Raw genomic sequence first — 25,155 nt, 5'->3', positions numbered from 1 at the left:
TAAATACCACCTGCGAATAGAAGTGATCATATGAGATAATTCATGTAAACTGCTTTTGTAAAATATTAAGTACTACTTAAATGTGAGGTGTTGTTATTATTAATAAGTGCAAAATATGGAGACAACAAATGTGATTGAGAGATCCCTGAAGAGCTAAGAGATGTGACCAGAGCTGGGTATGACAGGAAAGAACTTGGAGCCTCAGGGACAGCTTCCATTCAAAGCAGGATTGGAGGGGGCAGCTGGGTAGCTCAGTGGATTAAGAGCCAGGCCTAGAGACAGGAGGTCCTAGGTTCAAATCCGGCCTCAGACACTTCCCAGCTGTGTGACCCTGGACAAGTCACTTGACCCCCATTGCCTACCCTTGCCAATCTTCCACCTATAAGTCAATGCACAGAAGTTAAGGGTTTAAAAAAAATTAAAAAAAAAAAGCAGGATTGGAGTAGGGCTGTACTGACATCAATGACTCCTGTGTTCTAGCAGCCCCTCTCCTCTGTAATATAGCTAGAAAGGTTCTGGGCTCCATGTGTTAAGAAATACACATCAGGTGTGTTGTTAGAGGAATACAAAATGAATGAAAATTAACAAACTAAGAAAAAGCAAGTGAGATTCCTTTCTAAATTCCAATTCCATTATCTTATCTAGATGTCTGGTTTATAGAACTAGAGGCAAGAGAAGGGCTAAGGAGAAGGGGACAATGCCAGAAGGAAAATAATAGTTGTAGAGGAGAGAAGATTAAAAGACAAGTTTTTGGAGAGAATGGGGGAAAGAAGAGAATGTGGGTAAGAAACAGGGAAAAGGGAGTAGTGAAATTAGGATGAGAATAGAAGAAAATAATATTTGGATAAGAATAAGAGGAAATTGAAAGCCGGTATTTTGAAAGTTTGTTCCATCATCTAATACCTAATGAACACAGAGGTCCATCAATGGAAATATTCATTTGGTTAATGACTTCTTGATAAAGACTTTGGAACCTGTAAGGACTAGGAACTAGAGCAAAATTTAAGAGAACTCACTTTTAATAAAAGTCACTTCTTCATTCTAAGTATAGGAGGACAGAAAGAAGCAATAAAAGAAGAATAAAAGGAACTGGTTTCAACAGGAGGATCACATCCAAGCCAATACCTAACACAATGTTTTCCATATAGAAAGTCCTTAATAAATATTTGCAAAATTAAATTTCATCAACCAAATCTCAAAACAACCTAGAGAGGAACAGAGACCAAAACCAGCTGGAAAATATCTCTTCAAACATCCCTGAGGGAATGCCCTGTCAAGAATTGTGGAAATTTACTGTGAGAATATACTACTGACTGACTCACTTGAGGGAATGAGAAAAATAGATTGGTGTATTAGTTGTTGGTTTAAAATGGTTGTGGAAGTACATGTACAGAAAATAGTGAACACTTGGCAGGGAGAAAGCCCTTCCTTTCTCTTTTCCCCAATAAGTGGGTAAAGTTGGCTTAATTTGCTGGTATTGTGCTATATGATTGTAACTAGCTTGTGATAGTGGTGCCCTCACTTCTAGTGTGACAAACCAAATATTTTATGATTCTGTAATAGGTATATTTGGTTTCATTGAGCCCAATTCTCCCACTTGTGACTTAGATAACAAACTCAGATAAACCTATGGGGACCAGCCCTCAGAAGGTTTACACGCTTGGTGGAGAAGAGGGCAGAAAGAAAATCTATCCATTTCTTAGCTCTTTGAAGCCATGTCACTCCCCATGTAGGGAAGCTAAGAAACAAATGTCCCTTGCCAATTATTTGAGGAGTCACTGTTCACAATGGAATGACATTTGCCTGAGCAGTGAATCAGGAAGTTAGGAGGGAGGAGGTCATAGGATAATAGATTTAGAGCTAGAAGGGACCTCAGAAGTCATGTATTAAAGTTTCCTCATTTGACAGAGGAGGAAACTGAAGGCCAGAGCAGGCAGTGTGGCTCTATGGTACTATAGAAATCGAGTCATTAGAGGACAGATGTTCAAACCCCAGATCTGCCACTTACTGTTTGTATGACCTTGGGCAAGTCACTTAATCTTTTACTGTTTAGTTTCCTTATCTGTAAAAATGAGAATTGGATTCAATGACCTTAAAGTTTGTGGTCTATGATCCAAATGACTTTTCTGAGGCCACATAGATAGGAAGTGAAAGATGCAAGATTTGGAACTAAGACCAATATTTTTTTTACTATACCATACTGCTTCTGGTGGTAGTTTGCCCAAAGTTCAGACAAAAATTAGAGCTTTAGAATTCTTCAAGTAAATTGATTAGTTGCAATGTCATCTTTGAACTAGTTGGATGGAAAATTTATAAGCCACTCACAGAGGAATTCTTTTGCCTCTGAAGGCACCATAAAGTGGGAGATATCTTACCTCTAGGATGAGGAAAAGATACCCTACTTAAAGGTCATTTCATTTGGATCCCAATTTTTTTGATGGTTACCACCATTCCATTATGTTCCTATGCTGTACTCCAACAGGCTGATAGAAATACTAGAGTGGCTGGAGCAGTGGGAACAATTAGAGCCACTAACTGAGAGTTTTCATTAAGGATGCTCTTTCCTTAATATTCTGCATAGGAAGCTAATGGAACTGCAGTGACACCGTAGTCCTAAGTATGAAGGTGATGCCCTTCCCTACTAAAATGAAAATAACATGGCACACCCTCATGTTAGTCAGTCTCAGGCTAGTTAATTGCTTGTGCTCTCCAAAGAATGAGACTACACAGTGGCACACAGGTGAGCTCTATTCAGTTTCTCTGGAAGGGTCAGAGTACAGGAGCAGATGGCCCAGCAGCAACTCAGGGCAAAAATCTAAGGACTTGACTTGAGTAGAAGTCTGTGCCCTGTGATCAGTTAAAGTGGCTGTATAACCAGTTGGGTTGTTTGTTTTTCCCCCCATAAATAGCTCCCTCTTGTCTCTCTGACCTAAAAAATAGGAAAGGGTTGCAAAGTAGCCTGGAATAACCAGGTTGGGAAAGGGGCCTTCAGTAAAACATAAAATAAAGTAAAACTCATTGTGGTGTGTGTGTGTGTGTGTGTGTGTGTGTGTGTGTGTGTGTGTTTGCATATATATACATATACAAAACCTGTATATGTATATATACATATATGCATATAAAATTTTTCCTGTTTTAATCCAGATCAGAGATAAGTTCTAGAAGTTGCCAGTATGTGAATTGAGTGACCAAGTTTGGAGCTAACAGAACAGAGAAGGGAAGGCAGACAAAGAAAAAAAGTCCTAAAAAGGACAAAAAGATGGAGGATACTGAGGTACTGTCTCTGGCCAAAAGAGAAGAGTGGAGCTTGCAAAGGTAAGGTAGAAGAGCAAGTTGCATTATGGTAGGGGCAGTGTTGTTGTTGTCTAAAGATAATTTTCTGCTTGGGGCCTGAGTTGCCCTCTTAGAGGGCTAAAACACAGACTGTGTATGAAACAGTCCAATCTGACATGTATGGGATTAAGAAAAGAGAGCCTCGAATGATGGGTATGATAACTCCCCCTACAGATCATGGCCATCACAGTGGTTTCCCCCAGAGCCTGACAGGCATGGACAGGAGGTCAGACTGGGTTCTGGGGAGAGTAAATAGGCCTGTATGGAGAGACGTAGCCTGGGCTGAGGGCTCTGATCTTAGGGCTCCTGGAGAAGATGATGAGGCTATCTGGTTCATTGGCATGAATTCCTTTTATACTACAGGCCAAGGTCTCCTTCTTTATGGGAATTCACTTCATTACCACTTTAGGAAAGCTCTTGAACTCCTGAGTTAGAGGACAATGAGGACTCAGGGTGGGAACCTGTCCAGGTGAGGAAGGCTAGATGTCACAGAGAACAGGCCTGAAGGAAAGGGAAAGCTAGGGAGTGCAGAGTATACTAATCAAGGAGGTGTGGCTAAGTAAGCTTCCCTAACTTGGAGTTTTTGTTAAGGAGCACAAGAAATAATGGAAATCTGCCTGCTCTCAGACTTATGTGAGAGTAAAGACTGGGAGCACTCTGATGAAGGGCAGGGAAGTTATCTTTGTGCTTATGGACACAGCTGCTCCACTGCTCTCAGAGCAAGTGAGCAGGCAGTTTTTAGGCACTAGAAAATTTTGATGATGTAGTTCTAGTTAAATGAATGAGACCATATTACCAACCTGACCAGCCAACTGACTACAGATCCAGGTCAGCCCATCCTAGGTGGGAAGGGATATTAGTGGGGGATAGAGTCTCAAGTAGCTGAGCCCCTATTGAGAGAATATGTGGGAACAAGGAGGTGTTGCTGGGGAGGCTTAGAACTATCTCCTTTCCTCACAAATTCTTGATTCTACTTGAAAAAGGGAGAGAAATACTATTAGATTTATAAGATAGAGTGACAATGCCAGAATGCTTGGGCTGTACTTCCAGGAGGGGGTATGGCTTTCTGTTGCAGAAGCAGCCCATCTGGCCCCCATCTCTCCCTTGAATGTTTTCTATCATTATCCACTTAAGTAAGGTAAGAGAGGGTGGAATTACAAAAGCCAGAAGATTCTCTATCCTGCCTAGTGTCCCAGGCCCTTTTATAGAAGATAATCAGGCTTCTCTCCTAGCTACCTCAAACCAGCCTATTCCTGACTGACCCCATTCACACAGTTACTTCAGTCTTGCTGGCTGTATGGTAGTGGGTATGTTGTCCAGGGATGTAATGAAGCTGTTCCACTGTGTTGTGTTTTCGAGATGCAAAGGCTTGGCGCTTAGCTGCTATCTGACTCTGGCCTAGGGTATTGTAGGAGTTATTGGAGGCACTAGGATGGGAGTGCATCTTGGTCATGTGGTAGCGGTCCAGCACAGGTGTAGACACAAAGACATCCATGTTTGACATGGCACGGGACAGAGCCTGCTCTGGGAAGGCTGTCCTCTCTGGAGACAGCAGTGGGTCCTGGGAATGAAGACGTTCAGCTGATAACAACTGCTCATCAGACAGGATCCTGTCATAGGACATGTTGAAGTCCTCTGGTATCACCCTTTCAGGAGATAAGACTCTGTCTTGGGACATGGCTCGTATTGGCCGGCGAGGCCGTTCTCGTGTTGGGGGTTTCTGCTGTGACATCTGGATGACATTAAGAGGGAGTGTGCCTCTGGCAGCCAGATCAGGGAGGTGGCGTCTCCTCATGTAGTACTCATCTGCTTCCTTGTCAGCTGTAAGGAAGAGACAAGAGGAACAATAGGTGAGGGAGAGCCTTGGATTTTCAAATCCCTTCAGGGATAAAGGGCTGAATAGAGAGTAAAATGAACAATACTACAATACCACTTCTACCCTAATCCCTAAAATAAAGTTCTTGATTGTCAGAGCTGGAAGGGATTTTAGTTTACTTTTCAAATAAAAAAAAAGGGGGGGCTTTGAGGGCCAGAGAAATGAAGAGTTAGATTCCTTTTACTTAGTTAGCTAGTACCAGAATTTGGGCTAAACCTGAGACCTCTTGATTTCTAATCTGATACAGTATCCTGGCCCTGAGATCTTCCCTACTACTACTACCACCATCAAGACCACCATCACCATCACCAAATAGCAGTCAATAGCTTCACATTAAGTACACAAAACTTGGCAGGTAGCTAAACTACAGAATTAATCTCATAATATTGAAATAAAACCCAACATCAATCTGACACTTTCTCAGACTATATCCCACCTTCCCAATACACACATTATTCATGTACATGCAATTTAAGTAAGTTTTTAAAAATCATTTATTAAGAGCTACTGTGTGCCAAGAACTGACAGGGAGACACTACCATCAGAGGTAAACTTCTGGCACAAAGAAAAGAGACCTTTTTCTCACTTTCTGGGCCTGCACATGTGATAATGGGTAACTAAAACCTTGGAAAGGAAACCTTGGATAAAGGGAAGCTACTGTAGATATATTGACAAATAAAATGTCTATTTAACTATTGGTCTAGAATATGTATAGAGTATGTGTGTTGTTGTGAGGAAGATTAGTAATCGATTAAGAATTAAGGTTCATCTAGCAGGCTGGAGCTGGAGCATTCTAGGATAGAATGAAGGAGGAGGAAGTGTGTGTGCCCTGAGAGAGGACTCCATTAGTGGTGGGCAAACTGTTGCCAGCCCAGGGAGATCTCAGACCCTGCTTCTTGATTTCCTTGGGATCCTGAGTGGAGATGGATTTCTAGCAACAACAGAGTAGCACCAAGAAGAGGAGAAGTTTGGGATCTGGTGGACAGTTTCTCAAGTACACTCTTTCTTCTTGGATATCTTGGACCACCTAGGATTTTGGCATCCCGTGAACCTCTTTGGAAAGCTGTGAGAACCCTCAAAGACACCCCTCTGACCCATAACTGCTGATTCAAGACTGGCTGGCACCAGGATTGATTCAGCCTTCTAGAGACTCCACTGCACCTTGGGCCCTGCCTGTTAGGTCACTTAGATAAGAGTAGAATAAGTCCTCCCTTTGCCCTGTGTGTTTTGTCATTAGGATTTAAGGTTTTAGAGTAGACATCCCTATCCCACCTTTCAGTTGTACATAATTAAAGCCAGTTAATCCCTCTTACCTTGCCTGCTTGTTTCTAGACTCTGGCCTAGGGAAAGCTGAGTAACAGTTGTTATGATTAAAAATGATAAAGACTAATATTACAAGAGAAATTAATATTTTAATAGCCATGGTTTTGTGGTAAAATATATACATATAAATGACTGCGCTTGACTATCTTTTAAATTTACCGCCAGAGCCCATCCTCTCTCTCGTCTGCCAGCCAGCCCTTCAGGAAAAGCAAGAGACCTTCTCTAGGCCCTCCTCTGAATTTAAGCTGCCCTATGCATGGGGACCTTTGACGTCCCCACACCCAAAGACTGGAAACCCATTGGAATTATGGGTAATGTAGTCTCAAAGCCCCCCACATGTCCATAGGGAGTCTTCTAGACACTTCCAAATAGCACTTCCCTGAATTCAAAACAAACACAGTTAAGATCAACTGCCATTCCTGTGTGAATGCAGTAAACTCTGGTCTTTCCATCCTGGTCCAGTCTCTCTTAACCCCAGTGTGTGTACCTACAATTACTTAGTTTTATTATAATATCCCTGGTGTCTCCATCATCCATTACCTTTATTTATCTATTTTTCTACAGTGTAGTGTGTGTGTTGATGCATGTATCAGATATTTATAAGCATAGTATATATGAGCATGTAGATTTTATATATGTGTACAGCAGAAGATTTGTGTATATTGTATTGATATGTGCATAAAGGGAATTTTGATAGGGACTACATAATTTAATCTGTTACTTTATAGATGAAGAAACTAGAGTCTACAAAAATTAAGTAACTTTTGGAGTCATAGAGATAGTAAGAGAAAGAATTAGACCTAAGACCCAAATTCAACATTACTTAAATGAATGAGATGAAATGAGTCGTTATCAAATTTTTAAAAGTTCATAAATCTATGTTAAAAATAAATAAGTTACATTCACTAAAGCAGAAGTTTGAATTGCTGCAACACTCCTAATTACAGGTCCAACAAATTAAAATGTAATTGGGAAATATTTAACTAAATAAAATATAGAAAAACATGGATAACATTACATTTAAAAACTGTCAACATGTATTCCACAGAGATCCTTATGTATGGGTTAGTGGCCTTGTTTCTATCTGAATTCAACAATTCATGATGTCTTTTCCCACCCATCCTCATTCCTTGCCTAGCTGTGTGGGAGAAGAAATTGTGACAAGTACCCATGTCCTTGTTAAGGGAAGGAAGCCTAGCTGTAATCTTAGAGTAAAGCATAGCAAAAGGATACACCACATACTTAGCCTCTTCAAAGATGAGTATTTGCTGGGGTTGGTTTTAATTGCAGATTCATAGGATGGGGGGAGTTGAGCCAAGTTCTGGAAGGATCGAGAGAAAGAAAGGTCATAGGGCTCTGTAGCTGATGTCAGGATGTTGTTTATCCGTGGCTTTTCTGCAAAAAGGAAAGACAAAGGAACCATTAAAACATTCTTGCTACTGCTTTGGCAGGGACTTATACAGAGCAAGAATTTCCTCTAGGATGAGTTGCAGTTATGGGTGTGCTTCTATTGTTTTTGGCCACAAGGACTCAGTGAAGGATTTCAATTTCCAGAATACTGGAATCTTGGCTAGCCTCCCCTCTATGTAGAGATCCAAAAATCGACCCATCATGAAAGTTTTCCTCATAAAAGTTATAGAAGATTGGTGCTGGAAGTGGTTATGGAGAACACCTAGTGCCTGTCTTATTTTTCAAATGAACAAATGAATGTTCAGAGAAGGACTGAATTACTTAGTAGTTTACATCTAATGCTTAGTTTCTGTGCAGCTTCGGGCAAGTCACTTAACCTAACTAGCTTTCCATTTTTTCTCCTTTACCAAACGAGGTCCCCAAGGTCCTCTCAACTCTAGATAGATCCTTATACCTAGGTAATGGCACAGTCAGAAATAGAACCAAATTCTCTTGACTCCTGCTCTTTCCATTTCTCCATAGCTGCCTCTTATGACTTCTTTTGCTCAAGAAAAGCAATCTTCTTATTTTATGTATTATGCCAATAGATATTCATAGTGAAACATCTCCCCAGTGGTGAGAGTGCAAAATTACCATAGGGATTATATAATTGTCATAAAACTAAAAAATCTTTTGAGAAAGAAACATTTCAGGAAAGATAGCTTGATAACTCTGAATCTAGAAGATGAATTGTTTGAAGATGCCCAAAGAAAACCTCCACAGCATCAAAAGATCCAGCTCAAACTTTGGAGTATAACTGATTGAACTTTGGGGGGTTGAACACAAATATTTTGAATGTAAACTTGCATGACACAGGGGATTGCCCCCTTAATTGGCTTATTGTCAATGTGCCTAGCAAACATTGGTTTGCGCTCTCTCTCTCTCTCTCTCTCTCTCTCTCTCTCTCTCTCTCTCTCTCTCTCATTTCCCTCTTATCTCTAACTATTGAATATTGTATGCACCTTTAGCTAAAAGATCTTTAGAGATACAAGATAGTTATGTAAAATGATTCATTGGGAAGACTAGTGTAATGATTAAAAATGATAAACTCTGATATTAAGAGGAAAAGTAATATTTTAATTACCATGGCCATGTTGGTAAAATATATATAAGACCACGTGCCTGGCTGAGAGCTATTTCAAACCGCCCACCATTTCGCTTCTGCCCGCCTGGCTGCCTTGTAAGAAAGAGAGAGCCCAATGATCCCCAGCAGTTTTTATATTATTCTCTTATGTTATCACACTTCCTGTCTGCCTCCATTTTACAAGAGGAATCATGGGAAATATAGTTTTCAAAGTCCCCTAAATGTCCACAGGAAGTTTGCCATATATGTACATATCTTAAAGCTCAAATGAGCCCCAAATTCCTCCAAATGGAACCCTAGAACTTATTTAAATAACACACTAGTCTCCCAAAGAATCACAGGGGGATTGTAAAAGGGAATTCTTTGTCCTCTTTGAGTTTGCACTTGTGAAAGGGAATCCTTTATTTTCTTTGCCTAGTTAGAGTCAACACCTTGGTTAACAATAACTTTGAATCAACACAAGCTCAAACTAGGTGGAAGAGCTCACAAAGCACTTAGTGAATTCACACCTTACCCAGTGCTAGGTGAGAAGCCAGCAAGATACTTGGAGAGTTCCACCTTTTTTTTCTAACTCAAATAGTCAGACACTTGTTCATACCCTCAGAAAGTATGAACCCTTTTGATGAGAAGGTGCAAACTCTAGTTCCCACAAACTGCCCCTTGGGTAGTGCTACACAATTTGGAAGCTGGGATTGGCTCCTGTGAAGAGGGGAAGAGACAAGAAGCCACTATAAAAGGCCCTGAATTTCTTAGCTTAAAAAAGTGGACTCTAAAAAGAGAGAGGACTCCAAGAAAGAAGTGGACTTCAAGAAGAAGGTTGACTCAAAGAAGAAAGTTGGCCTCAGGAGTCACCTTCAGCTCTAGTCATTGTCTTGAACTGCCATTAATTTTAAAACTTACACCAGTAAAATCACAGCTATGGTATAGCAATTGCCAAACATGTAGCCTCCTCCTAAGCATGAAAAAAACCAACTTTTCCCCTTGACAAATACTTTATGTTCTTCCAAGAAATCACTGGTCCAGGAATTCTATGAGAAACTTAGCCAGGTAGTTTCACATTGACATATTGAATTATCACTTATAGAAAACTCTGTTTAGAGCCACTGAAGTAAGCCACTGTCTCTATCTTGTTAATCATAACCAAAAATTGTCTCTGCAAAAGACTTATCTAATCCCTTAACTTATGTCATTTCCCCTATAAAGTATGTACCCCAAATCATTAAACTTTGTCACGGATTAGCAGAAGGATTCTGTATGTCTGTCAGTTCAACCCTCCTGTAATCCCAGAATAATTTCTCTCATCTTGGTTTGTTTATCCATGAGTAATTTGTAAAGCTGGCCTTTACACATCTTAAAGCCAATTTTTCCAAATACATCTTCCAAAACCACTTTTCATTTCTCTTATACCCTTGGTGAGGGGAGGGGGGGGAAGGGTAGGTGGATGATGAAGGTGTGAGCAGACAACACAATTACCCAGTTGAGTTCACCAATTCAATCTCTCAGAGGACAACTCTAAAATTCTCCAGGCCTGAAAAAGACAGTCTTAATGTATTCAACTCCAAACCAGAGGATATATTTGTCCAAAGGTGTTTTGGAGTCAGCTCCAAAAATATGTTAAGAATGTAGGTTAAACATAAAAGTGTGTTGTACACACATTTTCCCCCCAGAGAGAAAGTTATTAAGCAATTATTAGCACACCTCCTCCTTGTCCTTCTGAAATAAAAACATTAAAAGCTAATACTGATATAACATTTTAAAATTGCACTTAAAGGAGTTGTTCTAATGTGGCAAAAGTATCAAGAAACATCATTCATGAGACAGACATTTGGATATCTTGTCTTGCAATGATCATGATAAATATTTTTGGGAAAAGAAAAATAAAGACATTTCAATTGTTCATTATTTGGCCATGCCAATGTAATAAAAAAGCTAAAACTATTAAATTAATTTACCTATACTCAATACTCAATACCAATTAAATATCTAGATAGTATAAGGATGGGATTTTGTGCAAAGGAGATAGAACCAGAGGAGAAGGCAGTTACTAGCAGTTGAAACCAGCAGAGGATTTTAGGAATTTCTCCCAGGAGGAGAAAGAAGAGTGTCTTTGGGCTGAGGGCTGGGAGTAGTGAGAAGGCAGACAACCCATCTCTGATCCAATCCGGAGGGCTTCCTGAAGAACTTTCTTTGGAAATTGAAACCTTGATTCCCTGATCACAGCCATTACCACACAATTCATCCTTCATGACTACTACCATCAAGTCAACTAAGATTTTGGACTCCATCGGAAGCAATGTCTTAGTTTCTCTCACCCATCCTTGCTGAGAGACCCTTTTAAGTCAAAGCTTACAATTGTAGGAAAGGATAGAAATAGAAAATAGAAATAGAATGGGAAGAGGTTGGAGAAGCTTAGGAGTTGGAACCACTGGGATTGCTACCTAAGTGATGGACCCCATAGGAAGAGGGCCCTCCAAAATCCCTCTGCCCTTCATCCCTTTCCTCAATCCTTGATTTGTGAATAATAAAAGTCATTTAGCAGTCAGATAGTGTTCTAGTGTGCCTGAGAGACAACAAGGGAGAGGAAAACCACAGCTTTGTCTGGTTGCCTACATCTTTGAGCCAGACCACCTGCTGTGAAACTAACCAACCTCGGGAGAGGTTTGAGTGAACCCTGTCCTTATTCAGGATTGTATTGGGGTAACACCTACCTCTTCTTGTAGGGAAGCCTTGCCCCCAACTCTTTTGGGGTGGCACAACAATCTAGGTCACCCAGTTTTGGGGTGACACCCCTTTAAAGTCTCCCAGTGTATATTCGGCTCCAAGAGAGTGCTGAAGGAGAGTCACCATGGACTGACTCTCTCTCTCTCTCTGTCTCTCTCTCTCTCTCTCTCTGTCTCTCTCTCTCTGTCTCTCTCTGTCTCTCTCTCTCTCTCTCTCTCTCTGTCTCTCTCTCTCTCTCTCTCTCCTAACAATATCCATTATTGGCTCCTTTATTATTGCAATAGTTACTTTAAAGAGCAAGAAAAGCAATAAAAAAATTCATTATGGGAACAAAATGTCAAGATTCTCAAAGAAAATAATGAAAAAAGTGAGAAGGAAAGGAATGAACAGGATGAGATCTTAAATTCTTCTATAAAGCAGTAATCATGAAAACTATTTCACACTGGTTACAAAGCAGAAAAGCCAATCAATGGAACAGATTGAGTATACAACTTACAGATGCAGGTTAATATAGAAACATAATATTTGATAAATTCAAAGATTCCAATTACAAGAATTAAGGACTCGGTGTTTTGAAAAAATTGCTAGGAATACTGGAAAATAGATATTAGATTTAGAAACTTGTTTCACACTATAATACTACAATAAGCTTCTAAGGGATGTAGAACTATAAAGACCTACACACACACACACACACACACACACACACACACACACATATGAAAAGGGGATTCTTTGTTCCCTTTGTCTATTCTGAGTTTACACTTGTGAAAGGGAATCCTTCATTCACTTTGTCTCTTTTGAGTTAACATTTGGTTAACAATAATTTAAGTACTCCTACTTAGTAACTGACTAGATTTCAGAAGACAGGATTAACTCTCCTAGGTTTACTTTTGAATTGAATCAACAAAAGCTTGAACACCCTACTTAGCACTAGGTGGAGAAGCTCTCCACCCTTTCAACTCAATTAGCCAGGAAATGAGAATTCATACCTCAGTCAGCCAAGAATCTGTGAATTCTTTTGATGATTTCTAGAAGGTGAGAAATGATTCCCACAAACACTGGCCCCTGAGCAGTGCTGGGCAATTTGGAAGCTGTGATTGGTCCTTGTGGAAAAGGGATGGGACAAGAAGCCACTATAAAAGGCCCTGAATTTTTGGGGCTAGGGAAGTCAACTCCAAGAAGGAAGTTGACTTCAAGAAGGAAGTCAACTTAAGGAAGAAAGTCAGCTTAAGGAAGAAAGTATTCCTTGGGAGTCATCTTCAGCTGGAGTCATTGTCTTGACCTGCCTCTCGGAGGGAACTTGGTTGAGTGGATAGCTGACTTTCCCTTTCCGTCTTTTGGAGAAAGTTTGATTTTGGTTGAAGATCAACAAGTCCAGGCTGAGTCCAGCACCAGAGCAATATTTAGTTAGATAGGCTAATGTCTTCTCTACCCTTTTGTATTTCTTTCATTCTTTCCACTTTTTTTGTAAATAAAAGCTATTAAAGTCATTTAGACTTTGAACAATAATACTTTGAATTGGCAACTACCACTATTATTTTTGATTTTCATATATTTTAGTCAAATCATTAAAATTTAATTCTTACATATATATGTATATCACATATATGTAAGTTAATCTTATAATCAAATTAGAGCAAGAAAACACCTTTTAAGAATTATGATTACAAGAAGAGTCCATGATAAGAGATTAAAAAATCATAGAAGATCACAGAGACAATTCTGAATAAACAAAATTCAAAAGTTTTTGCACAAATAAAATCAATGCATTTATACCAGAGGGAAAACAGCTAAATGGGAAAGTGAGGCATTAAATAGGAAGATGTATACTTAACAGAGTTACTTTCCACAATAATAAACACAAAGCCTCACTTTCATCTGAACTGGTCAAAAGAGGAAAGATTACACAGAACACAAATATACATACAAAGAGATTGATTTAGACATACAATAAAAAGTGAAATAGGAGGGGAAATGAATAATGGAAAGGAGGGACTAAGATAGAAGGTACATTAGGGAAGTTATCAGTCATGGTGGAAACAAACCCTAAACTTCAATGAGTTTACATAGAGATAGTTAAAATGAAAGAAAGAATAAGGACCTATATTAAAGAGAGAGTTGGAGACAGGAAAAACTATGAAAAAATAGATAGTCTCTGATCATAACTGTTAAGCTCACCCACAAAATGGAAGAAGAAAACATGATAGATTAGAATTAGAACACAATATTATATTTGTAAGAAACACTTTTAAAATATACTAGCTCATACAGAGTTGAAATAAAGATATGGAATAAAATCTGTTATGCTTCAATTGAACTAAAAAAAGTAGGGAGTAGTAATAATGATTTCAGATAGCAATAGCAAAAATAGTCTTAATTAAAGGAAATAAAAAGGGAAACTACATTTTGCTGTAAAGCATCACAAAACACTAAATTTCGGTACTTAATATATACATACCAAATGTTATAGCATCTAAGTGTTTAAAGGAAAAACTAAATAAGCTATATAGAGATAGAATTATAACTGTTATTGTTACTTAGTCATTTCAGTCATGTGCAACTCTTTACGACCCCATTTTTGGAGTTTTCTTGTCAAAGCTACTGAAGTGTTTGGCCATTTCTTTCTCTAGCTCATTTTACAGATATATATATATATATAATCTTTTTCATGTTTCCACTTCTCAGTTCATTCTCTGGACATTGTACAGAGAATTCTTTACTCTTTTGTTTGTCCTTAGTTAATGCTAACTTAAGTATCTCACTGGACTGAAGACAGGATTAACTCCTCCTTGTCTACTTTTGAAGTGAATGAAAAAAAGATTAAACACCCTACTTAGGACTAGGTGAGAAGCTAGAAAGGTTTTTAAATAGATTTATAGCCTTAGAAATTCAATCAACCAGGAGTCTGTGAAACTTTTTGAAGAGAACTTAACCTTCAGAAGGTGAGAAGTTGATTCCTATAGACATTGTCCCCTGGGAAGTGCTAGACAATTTGAAAACTGTGATTGGCTCCTGTGAAGAGGGGAAGTCAACATAAAAAAGCAAGCCCCAAACTCCTTCAGGCACATTGTCTTTGAGAAGATAGTCTGAAGAGATTGTCTTCTGAAGATAGTCTTAGACAGTCTTGAGGGAGCTTCCCTGGAGACTAAGCTGGAGACAAAAGCTTGGATCATGGGCTCAGAGCTTGGCTTCTACTTGGACTCTGACTCTTGGATTACTTTGTTGGGTCAATAAAAGACTGATCCCTTCCTAGCTCCTGGAAAGACTAGCTCCATACTTGTACATAAAAATAGTAAAAATACTTTAGTGCAATCTTTAGGGCCCAATTTTAGACCAGTAGCTTATTACAATGCTCAATTAGATGTTGTGGCAAGGGGAATGGTTCCATGTCTCAGGGAGGTTGCAGCTGCTGCTCTATTGATCCAAAAGTCAACAGATCTAGTGCTAGGATCAAAGTTAAATATCTATTTGGCTCACTGGAAGTGATCTCGAAACAGTGCACTTTACAAGCTTTTACCCACCAAAGATTATCACAATATGAAATAGTGTTGCTGAACATAAGCTTGAAGTGATACTCAGTGCTAAATCTTGACATGCTTCTTCCTGATTTGCCATTGGAAGGGTAAGTAATTCATCAGTGTGCAGATGTAATATTATTGATAGAAAAGACTAGGGTAGATTTGAAAGATTCTATATCTCTTGATCCAGAAATAGAAATTTTTACCAACGGGTTGAGCTATAGGCATCATGGGAAAAGATATATGGGAAAAGATATATGAGTCAGAGGCATTATGATATCATTGTCTAACAATGTTAGTGCTCAAGGGGCAGAATTGGTAGCACTTGGCCAAGCCTGTAAAATTGGGGAAGGCATGAGGGTAAATATTTTTCACAGACTCTAGATATGCATTTGGGGTGATAAAGGAAATGGGGGAAATCTGGAAACAGAGAGGGTTTTAACAAGTGCAGGGAAGAAAACAGCTTATGCCAAAGTCATCAAAGAACTCTTAGAGGCAATCCATGTGCCCAAAGAAGTAGAAGTGATCCATTGTAGGGTACACACATATGGGCAAGACTCTGTATCCAAAGAAAATCATAGGGTAAATCTAACAGCCAAATTCTCTGCCCAAAAAGGTCTGATTCATGTTCTAAGTCTCTCAGGCACTGAAGAAGCAGATTGAACCAAAGCTTACACAATGACTCAGAGGTACAGACATGGATAAGGAAGTTTGGTGCCAAGGAGATTGGAGGGATTTGGTTTTCAGACTCAGGGAAAACCATTTTGCCAAAAATGAATTTTTGTGGGAAGCCAATAAGAGAATAGATAAAAAATCTGAGACTCCTCTTTTGACCCCTTTTGTGATCCTTGTGATTTCTTGTTGAAAAGTATTGTGGCCTTACTGAAAAGCTTTAAGTTCCTATCAAACCTGAATTTAAAGGGTTAACACTGTTAACACAGCAAGGAATGCTGCTGCCTGTTATAGCCAAAGCCAAGATATTCCCCAACGTGGCTTTCTGATAAGAACCTAGTCAAAATTTAGCCTTGGCCTTGGTCTATTCTGAAACTAATGTTTTGTGTTTTGATGTGACATAATTTGTAACTTCTGCCCATCTGCAAAGTTTCAGGGGGGTTCTTTTGTGTGAAATGAGTCTTGAAATATATATATATAATAAACTCCATTGTCCTGGAGCCAGAGCTGGAAGCATGAGGTAAAAGACAACTCCCTTGCCCTGTCCTAATTTCCTTATCAACTAAACTGTCCTTATTAGATTAACAGAAATGACAAAGCAATCTCCACAAATTTTTATCACATGTGTAATTCTGTACATGGTAAAGGACATTTTGGTACACAAGCAATGGTGGACACAGTGCAAAAGTTTTGGCTAGCACCTGGCATTACAACAGTTGCAAATTGGGTCTGTGGAAAATATGACATTTGTATGAGGTTTAATCAATGAGTGTTTAAGAAGATAGGCCTGGGGGCAGACCACTAGCTTATACTCCTTTTGAAAGCATATAAATCAATTTCATCAACATACCTAAATCAGGGAGGTTTAAGTACTATCTAGTTAGAGTTGACAATTTGAAATGGTGCCTGGAGGCATTTCCAACATATAAGAACAATGCAGCATTCACTGTAAAAGTGCTTTTGAGGGAAATCCTTCCTAGGTTTGGATTACTGAGTTTGGTGGATTCAGACTGTGGAAGTCACTTCTTCTAATCTGTTTTAAAGTGGGTTTATGGCACTTGAGGACTTGCTGGTTAAGATTGTGGCACAGTAAAAAGCAGCTGCTTAACCTCTCCTAACCGAAATATACAGGACTCCTCAAGGAGACATAAAAACAAATCCAGAGGAATGAAGGGACCCCACAACACAGCACAGAATTGGAGGTATGTGGAATCAGGACATTTTCATGCTATAAAGGGGTGAAAAAACTCTCACTAAAATGGGAGCTGAGCAACACCCTCTGCCACCCCACACTACCTACAGTGCCAAAGCCAGCTCACAAGAGTTAGAGCAAGTTTGGGGCACAGATTAAGTCATTGGCTGCTACCTGGGGTCACCAGAGCCTGCTCCTGAGAGCAGCAAGACCTAAGACCCAAGAGGCTAAAGAACGCTCAGACTTGGAACACAGACCTTGAGCAGAGGCACGAGTGCGAGCACAGATGCAAGCTCAGACACTGATTCTTAGCCCAGGCATGGACCTTGAGTGGGAACCCAGTGCAGAGGGTGCACGACTGTGGAATCAGCACCCTGAGATTGTTAAAGGAGTCGTGGGCAGAGGAACAAGCAAGGGGACCACCAGAAGGCTTGACCCTGAGAACAACTAGACCTCAGGAGCCTAAAGAGCACAGATAGACCCTGAGTGTGAGGATAAACCTGAGAGGGTGCTGGGCTAACAATGGAAAGCCAGAGACAAGAACCCCAAAAGAGAAAGGTCATCAAGAAGAAATCTGTAACACTAGACAACTTTTACATAGATAAAATCCAAACAACAGAGCAAACAGCAGAGGAGAACAAACAAGTAATCATATCCAAACCTTCCCAAAATAATGAAAACTGGCCACAAGCTCTTGAAGAGTTCAAATATGAGATGATGAGAAAGATGGAAGAGATATGGTGAGAGAAGTGGGAAATAGCTCAAAAGGAAATAAAAACGTTAGAAGGCAAAAACTCCCAATTGGAGAAAGATGCCCCAAAATCAAACGAAATGGTAAACAAATTGAAAACCAAAATCTGGCAAGAAAATAATAGTTTAAAATGCAGAATTTCACAATTAGAAAGTGAGGCAAGTCAATTGAAGACCATAAATGAACAGATTGAAAAGTAAAACCAAAAGATTATAGCCAAAAATCAAAGGATTATAGCCGTAAACCAAAAGATTATAGCCGAAAACCAGTCCCTAAAGGCTAGAATCAGGCAATTAGAAGCTAATGATCTCTCAAGACAGCAAGAAGAAATAAAACCAAATCAAAAGACTGATAAAATAGAAGGAAACCTGAACTATCTCAATGACAAACTGACAGACCAAGAAAACAGGTCTAGAAGAGACAATCTGAGAATCATTGATCTTCCTGAAAAAGGAGAAATCAATAGAAATTTGGACTCCATACTAAAAGAAATTATTCAGCAAAACTGCCCTGAAGTTCTACTACAAGAGGGCAATATAGACATTGAAAAGATCCATAGATCACCCTCTACACTAGACCCAGAAAAGACAACACCCAGGAATATAATAGCCAAATTCAAGAGCTTCCAAGTAAAAGAAAAAATTTTACAAGAAGCCAGAAAGAGACAATTCAGATATCAAGGAGCACCAATCAGGATCACACAGCATATGGCAGCCTCCACACTACAAGACCACAAGGCTTGGAATATGATATTCAGAAAGGCAAGACAACTGGGTCTACAACCAAGGATCATCAAAACTAAATATATACTTCCAAGGGAAAGTTTGGGCATTCAACAAGATAGAAGATTTCCAAGTATTTGCACAGAAAAGACCAGGACTAAATGGAAAGTTTGATATCCAACCAGAAAAATCAAGAGAAACATGAAAAGGTAAATAAGAAACAGAGGCGAAAGAAAGAAAATTCAAAGTTTTTAAATTTGCCTCTTTAAGGGCTTCGATATGATCTAGTTATTGGTATTCCTATGTGGAGAAATGTTATGTACAATTCTCTGTAGTGAACTCTATTCACTATTATACTATTAACTATCATAGTGATCAGAAGAAAAATTCATAGGGAGAGGTCGGAATACTAAATAGTCTAAGATGATATGGGGGTGGGAAAGAGGGGGGTGAACAGTAGAGGACACCAAGAGAAACGTGAATGAATAAGAAAAATAGGATATTCTATTACACACAAAGAGGGCATGGGAAGGGAAAGGGATGAATACTGTTATAAGAAGGAGAGGAAGAGAGCATCAAGAGGTAATATTGACACCTTACTCTCAGTGTAATTAACCCTGAGAGGGAAGAGTAGCTTTATCCATTGGGATATAGAATTCTATCTAACCCTACTGAGAAAGTCAGAAGTGATCAACCAAAGGGAGCAGGGAAGTGGGGAGGTCAAAAAAGGGAAGGGAGAAGAAGTGGGAGGGAATTCATTAGACCTTAAAAATAAAAAGAGGGGAATAATAAGGGAGGTGGTAGAAAGGGCTGTAAATCTAGGGAGGGGACAAGGGTTCCTGACCTAAAGCAAACAACTGGTTTAAAAGGAAATAGTGTAAGAAGAAGGAGTGGAACTAGGAGAGGATACCAAATAGTTGGGGAATATACAACAGATAATTATAAATGTGAATGTGAATGGGATTAACTCACTCATAAAACGGAAGTAAATAGCAGAGTTGATTAGAAATTAAAATCCTATCATATGTTGTCTACAAGAAACACATATGAGGCGGGTAGATATACACAGATTTAATGTAAAGGGCTTGAGAAAAATCCTTTGGGCCTCAAATGAGAAAAAGAAGGCAGGAGTGCCAATTATGATTTCTGACAAAGCCAAAGTAAAAATAGATATGATTAAAAAAGACAGGGAAGGTCATTACATACTGATTAAAGGCGGTATAGACAAGGAGGAAATAAAATTGCTCAGTATTTATGCACCAAATGACACAGCATTCAGATTTGTAAAGGAGAAACTGGCAGATCTCAAGAAGGAAATATATAGTAAAACCATACTAGTGGGAGATCTAAATATTCCTCTTTCATATCTAGATAAATTAAACCAAAAAATAAATAAGGAAGAGGTAAGAGAGATGAATGAAGTCCTAGAAAAATTAGATTTAATATATATGTGGAGAAAAAGAAATAGGAAGAAAAAGGAATACACCTTCTTTTCGGCTATACATGGTACATTCACAAAGATTGACCATGTAATAGGGCATAGAAACATTGCAAACAAATGCAAAAGAGCAGAAATAATAAATGTAACCTTTTCAGATCATAATGCAATTAAAAGTAATAATTAGTAAGGGCATCTGGACAGACAAATCAAAAACTAATTGGAAATTAAATAATATGATTCTCCAAAACCAGCTAGTTAAAGAAGAAATCATAGAAACAATCAACAATTTCATTGAAGAGAATGACAATGATGAGACATCCTACCAAACTCTGTAGGATGCAGCCAAGGCAGTACTCAGGGGGAAATTTATATCCTTGAGTGCATATATTAACAAATTAGGGAGGGCAGAGATTAATGCATTGGACATGCAACTTAAAAAATTAGAAAGCAAGCAAATTAAAAATCCCCAGATGAAAACTAAATTAGAAATACTAAAAATCAAGGGAGAAATTAATAAAATCAAAAGTAAAAGAACTATTGAATTAATAAATAAGACTAGAAGCTGGTATTTTGGAAAAAAACCAGATAAAATAGACAAAGTAGTGGTCAATCTAATAAAAAAAGGAAAGAAGAAAACCAAATTGACAGTGTCAAAGATGAAAAGGGAGACCTCACCTCTAATGAAGGGGAAATTAAGACAATCCTTAAAAACTATTTTGCCCAATTATATGGCAATAAATATAACAATCTAGGAGATATGGATGAATATTTACAAAAATACAAATTGCCTAGATTAACAGCAGAAGAAATAGAATACCTAAAAAATCCCATATCAGAAAAAGAAATTGAACAAGCCATCAAAGAACTCCCTAAGAAAAAATCGCCAGGGCCTGACAGATTCACAAGTGAATTCTATCAGACATTCAAAGAGCAACTAATCCCAATAATAGCAGATTGGCTAAAATGAAAGAAGGGGAGAGTAATGAATGTTGGAGGGGATGTGGCCAAATTGGGACATTAATGCATTGCTGGTAGAGTTGTGAACTGATCCAACCATTCTGGCTGGCAATTTGGAACTATGCTCAAAGGGCTATAAAAGAATGCCTGCACTTTGATCCAGCCATACCATTGTTGAGTTTGTACCCCAAAGAGATCATAGATAAACAGATTTGTATGGAAATATTTATAGCCAAGCTTTTTGTGGTGGCAAAAAATTGGAAAATGAGGGTATGCCCTTCAATTGGGGAACAGCTGAACAAATTGTGGTATATGCTGTTAATGGAATATTATTGTGATAAAAGGAATAATAAACTGCAGGAATTCCATGTGAACTGGAAAGACCTCCAGGAATTGATGCAGAACAAAAGGAGCAGAGCCAGAAGAACAATGTACACAGAGACCAATACACTGTGGAAAAATAGAATGTAATGGACTTCTGTACTAGCAGCAATGCAATGATCCATAACAGTTCTGAGGGACTTATGGAAAAGAACCCTACCCACAATCAGAGGAAGAACTATAGTAGTGGAAACAGAAGAAAAACAACTGCTTGAACACATGGGTTGAGGTGGACATGATTGGGGATATAGACCTGAAACTACCACACCAATGCAACTATCAACAATTTGGAAATAGGTCTTGATCAATGACACATGTTAAAACCAGTGGAAATAAGCATCAGCAATGGTGGTGGGGACTTTGGAGGGTGAAGGGGAAAGTAAGAGCATGAATTATGTAACCATGTTAACTTTAAAAAAAATAAATATTAATAAATGTTTAAAAAATAAAATACGTTTATGGAAATTTGGGGATTAACACCAATTTTCATACTCCATACCATCCACAGAGCTCTGGACAAGTGGAAAGATTGAACAGGGAATTCAAAATTGGAAAACTTGATTGGAAAATTATGTTCAGACACTTACTTAAAATGAATTAAAACGTTACCTCTTGTGCTGTTTTACATTTGAACTCACCCTAGTGGGGACTTACATCTGTCTTCATTCGAAATGCTATGTGGACATCCTCCATTATAAGCCAAAATATGCAAGCCCAGTTTTATTTTGATGTTGGGAGTGAATTGTCAACTAACAACTTACATTCATTCATTGCAAAAAAGACTCAGAGGTCCATGACATGGGGGTAATCCAGGAAACCACACCATTAGATTATTCATTGCATAATATAGAACCCAGTGATTCAGTTTTCCTGAAAAATTTCAATAGAAAGTCATCCACAGAAGAAAAATGGGTTGATCCATTCTAAGTTTTGCTCACGACTCCTTCAGTAGTAAAAATCCTAGGGAAGGAGGCATGGATCCACTGTTCCAATGTCAAGATCCAAAAGACTCCCAGAAAGGGGAAAAATCAGAATGAAGGTAGTAATCAGATTGAGTGAATTGAAAATAGCACTCAAGCAGAGACAGAATTGAGAGATAGGGAGGTAGAAATTCCTGCAAAGTATACCGAAACTTTTCCTGAAGAAGATAGAAGCTGAAATTGCTCTGGAAGGCGTAGACTACAGTCAAGTATAGATAACTGTCAGAAAGTCCATGAAGGGACAAATCCAGCAGATGACATCCAGCCCAGAGGGAAAGCTTAGAAGAAAAGATGACAGAACAGGAAGAAAACAGACTTTGCAGCTGAACAGGATAGCAGAGGCACTTGATATAGTGAAATTTGTAAATATGTAGAGGACAGACAATAATCAGGACATGTGTAAGATGAACCGTATCGATAAACAAATACATATTCACATGTTAGGATATGCAACACTACATAACTGGAAGAAGGGAAGAAGTGGAATTCTGAAGATTGGGAGTAAGTATTGCATACAACACTAAATAACATAGAATGCATATATCACACAATGTATATATTTTGTTGACCCCATGTACATAAATAGGAGTCTTGTTGGATAAGTTTATAGTTAGGTTAGATCTATGAGTTATTAATTGAATGGGAGGTTCTATAGATTCCCTATTTGATTAATCTCAGGGCATAGATAGATTTGGAAAAGATCTTATAAAATACTTGTACATAAGATTTATATAGCTATATATTTGTAATATAGATTTCTTGTAAATGTATATACATATATATTTCTTGTAAGTATGTATCATAAATGTAGATAGACCATGTATAAAATAGGATAAGGAAGTTAGTTATGAAGTTTTTGTAACAATTTAGATATAGGGTTAAGGATTAGTATAGAATAGGATAAAGCTATTGGTTTTTTCTTAGATTAGAGTTTAAAATGCAAGTGCAGAAAGATTTTCTTAAATGAGGTTTATTGTAAAAATTAAGGCTAAAATTGTCTTTATTGCAGAATTTTGTTGCAATTTGTAACAACAATAGGGAATGTTGAATTTGAAACATTCATTTGGGAAAGTGCAAATATTTTGTTGTGTTGAAACTATGTAAGAATTTTGTAATCCCTTAACTATCCTTACTGTATTCTTTTTCCCAGGGTTTCTCCAAGCATAGAAATTAGTTAGCCTAAGCATAGCATAGAACAGTGTATAGGTGATTTGTTATTTTGGAGGGGATTAGATATTAGCATAAGGTTAAGAGGTAAGTATTGGGGTTCACAAATATGAACTTGGGAAGTGATAGATGGGTAAAATGCCACTGGGAAATAGCCAGTCTCCTCAGGTCAAACTCTCAGAGAGAAAAGCCACAGCCCCCAGGCCCAACTGTCTTGGAAGAAATCTCTGTATTGTTCCAATTTTAGTATGCGTGCTGTTGGAGATTTCTTCTGAGCGATTTCCCTACTCTATTTCTCGCCTCACTATCTGACCCCAAATTCCTATACTTAGCTAAGTTAATATTAAACCCCACTTTGATGATTTTAAGGAAAGTATCTATGTGTAAGTCTGACAAGTCCCAAAGATGGACCAAGATCCAAAGGATCTAGGCCAGGTCTCAAAAACTGATTTCAAATGTCTCAGATCACCACAGGAACTCAGCAGATATTAAACACAGCCACAGGAAATCAGGATAATGGAGTAGCAGGTAGGATGGGAAGATAGGGCAGTAAAATGCCACAGGGAAAAAGCCAGTCTCCTCAGGTCAAATCCTCAGAGAGAAAAACCACAGCCCTCAGGCCCAACTGTCTCTCTCCAACAACCACAGCAGCTCTCCCTCAGAATTCCAGAATCCTGCACTCTTCTGCCCTCTGCAAACTTACACACCTTAATTTAATTTTTCCTATAACACAAGGAAATGATGAAAAAAAAAGGAGGAAAGAAAGGACCTTCACAGATCCAAATCTCAAACTATGTTACAAAATAATAATTACCCAAACAATTTGTCACTACTTAAAAAAAATAGATCAATCAGTGGAACAGACTAGGTATACAACATACAGGGCAAAAGAATCTATTACTCTGCTGTTTGATAAAGTCAAAGATTTCAGTTACTTGGTTAAGGACTTGCTATTTAAGAAAAACATCTTGGTGATATTATTAGTCTGACAGAAACTAAGTTTAGAACAACACTTTATACTATATACCAGGATAAGATCCAAATGAAAATATGATCTATCTACAGAAGATCACATTATAAACAAATAAGAAGAATAAGAAAGAAATTGCTTTTCATGTATATGGATAGGAGAAGAATTCATGAACAAATGAGACAGAAACTCTCACAACAGAGAAAATGAACACTTTAAATTACATAAAATTTAAAAAGTCTTATCAAATAAATCTGATAAAGGTAAAAAATTGGAATAGGAATATTTGGGAAAAATGCAGTTTTTTTCTGATAACATTCTGAAGATATACAAGGAAATGATTCAAATTTGTGAGAAGTAGTCATTCCGTAAATGACATGGTCAAAGGATATGAACTGGCCCTTCTCTGGGAAACAAATCTGAGCTAACCATATGAAAAATGCTCTAAAACATAAAATTAAAGAAAAAAAATTAGATCAGCTTCAACCTTCTACCTCACAATGATCTGATTTGCAAAGCTAACAAAAAGTCCTAAGTGACAAATTTTGAAGGGAACTGTAGGAAAACAGGCACATTGATGGGACTATGAATTGGTCCAACAATTCTGGAAAACAA

The 25,155-nt window shown here is 38.3% G+C and overlaps 1 protein-coding gene across 3 annotated transcripts in view; it reads right to left on the bottom strand.

Annotated features, from left to right (window-relative positions):
• Window positions 1-4,600: 4,600 nt before the first annotated feature.
• SHISA6 (shisa family member 6) overlaps window positions 4,601-25,155 on the bottom strand; it is a 568,935-nt gene continuing 548,380 nt past the window's right edge. For all 3 annotated transcript variants that reach the window (XM_044672701.1, XM_044672702.1, XM_044672703.1), the window contains 2 exons: window positions 7,775-7,927; window positions 4,601-5,154 (listed from right to left, as the gene is read on the bottom strand). In XM_044672701.1, the coding sequence (XP_044528636.1) occupies window positions 4,601-5,154; window positions 7,775-7,927 (707 nt within the window). The remainder of the gene's footprint in view (window positions 5,155-7,774; window positions 7,928-25,155) is intronic.

The sequence above is a fragment of the Gracilinanus agilis genome, chromosome 4 (genome assembly GCF_016433145.1).
Source record: "Gracilinanus agilis isolate LMUSP501 chromosome 4, AgileGrace, whole genome shotgun sequence".
In the NCBI taxonomy this organism is placed as follows: Eukaryota; Metazoa; Chordata; class Mammalia; order Didelphimorphia; family Didelphidae; genus Gracilinanus; species Gracilinanus agilis.
The sequence above is the reverse complement of the archived record's forward strand: the minus strand, read 5'-3'. Positions and strand labels throughout refer to the sequence as shown.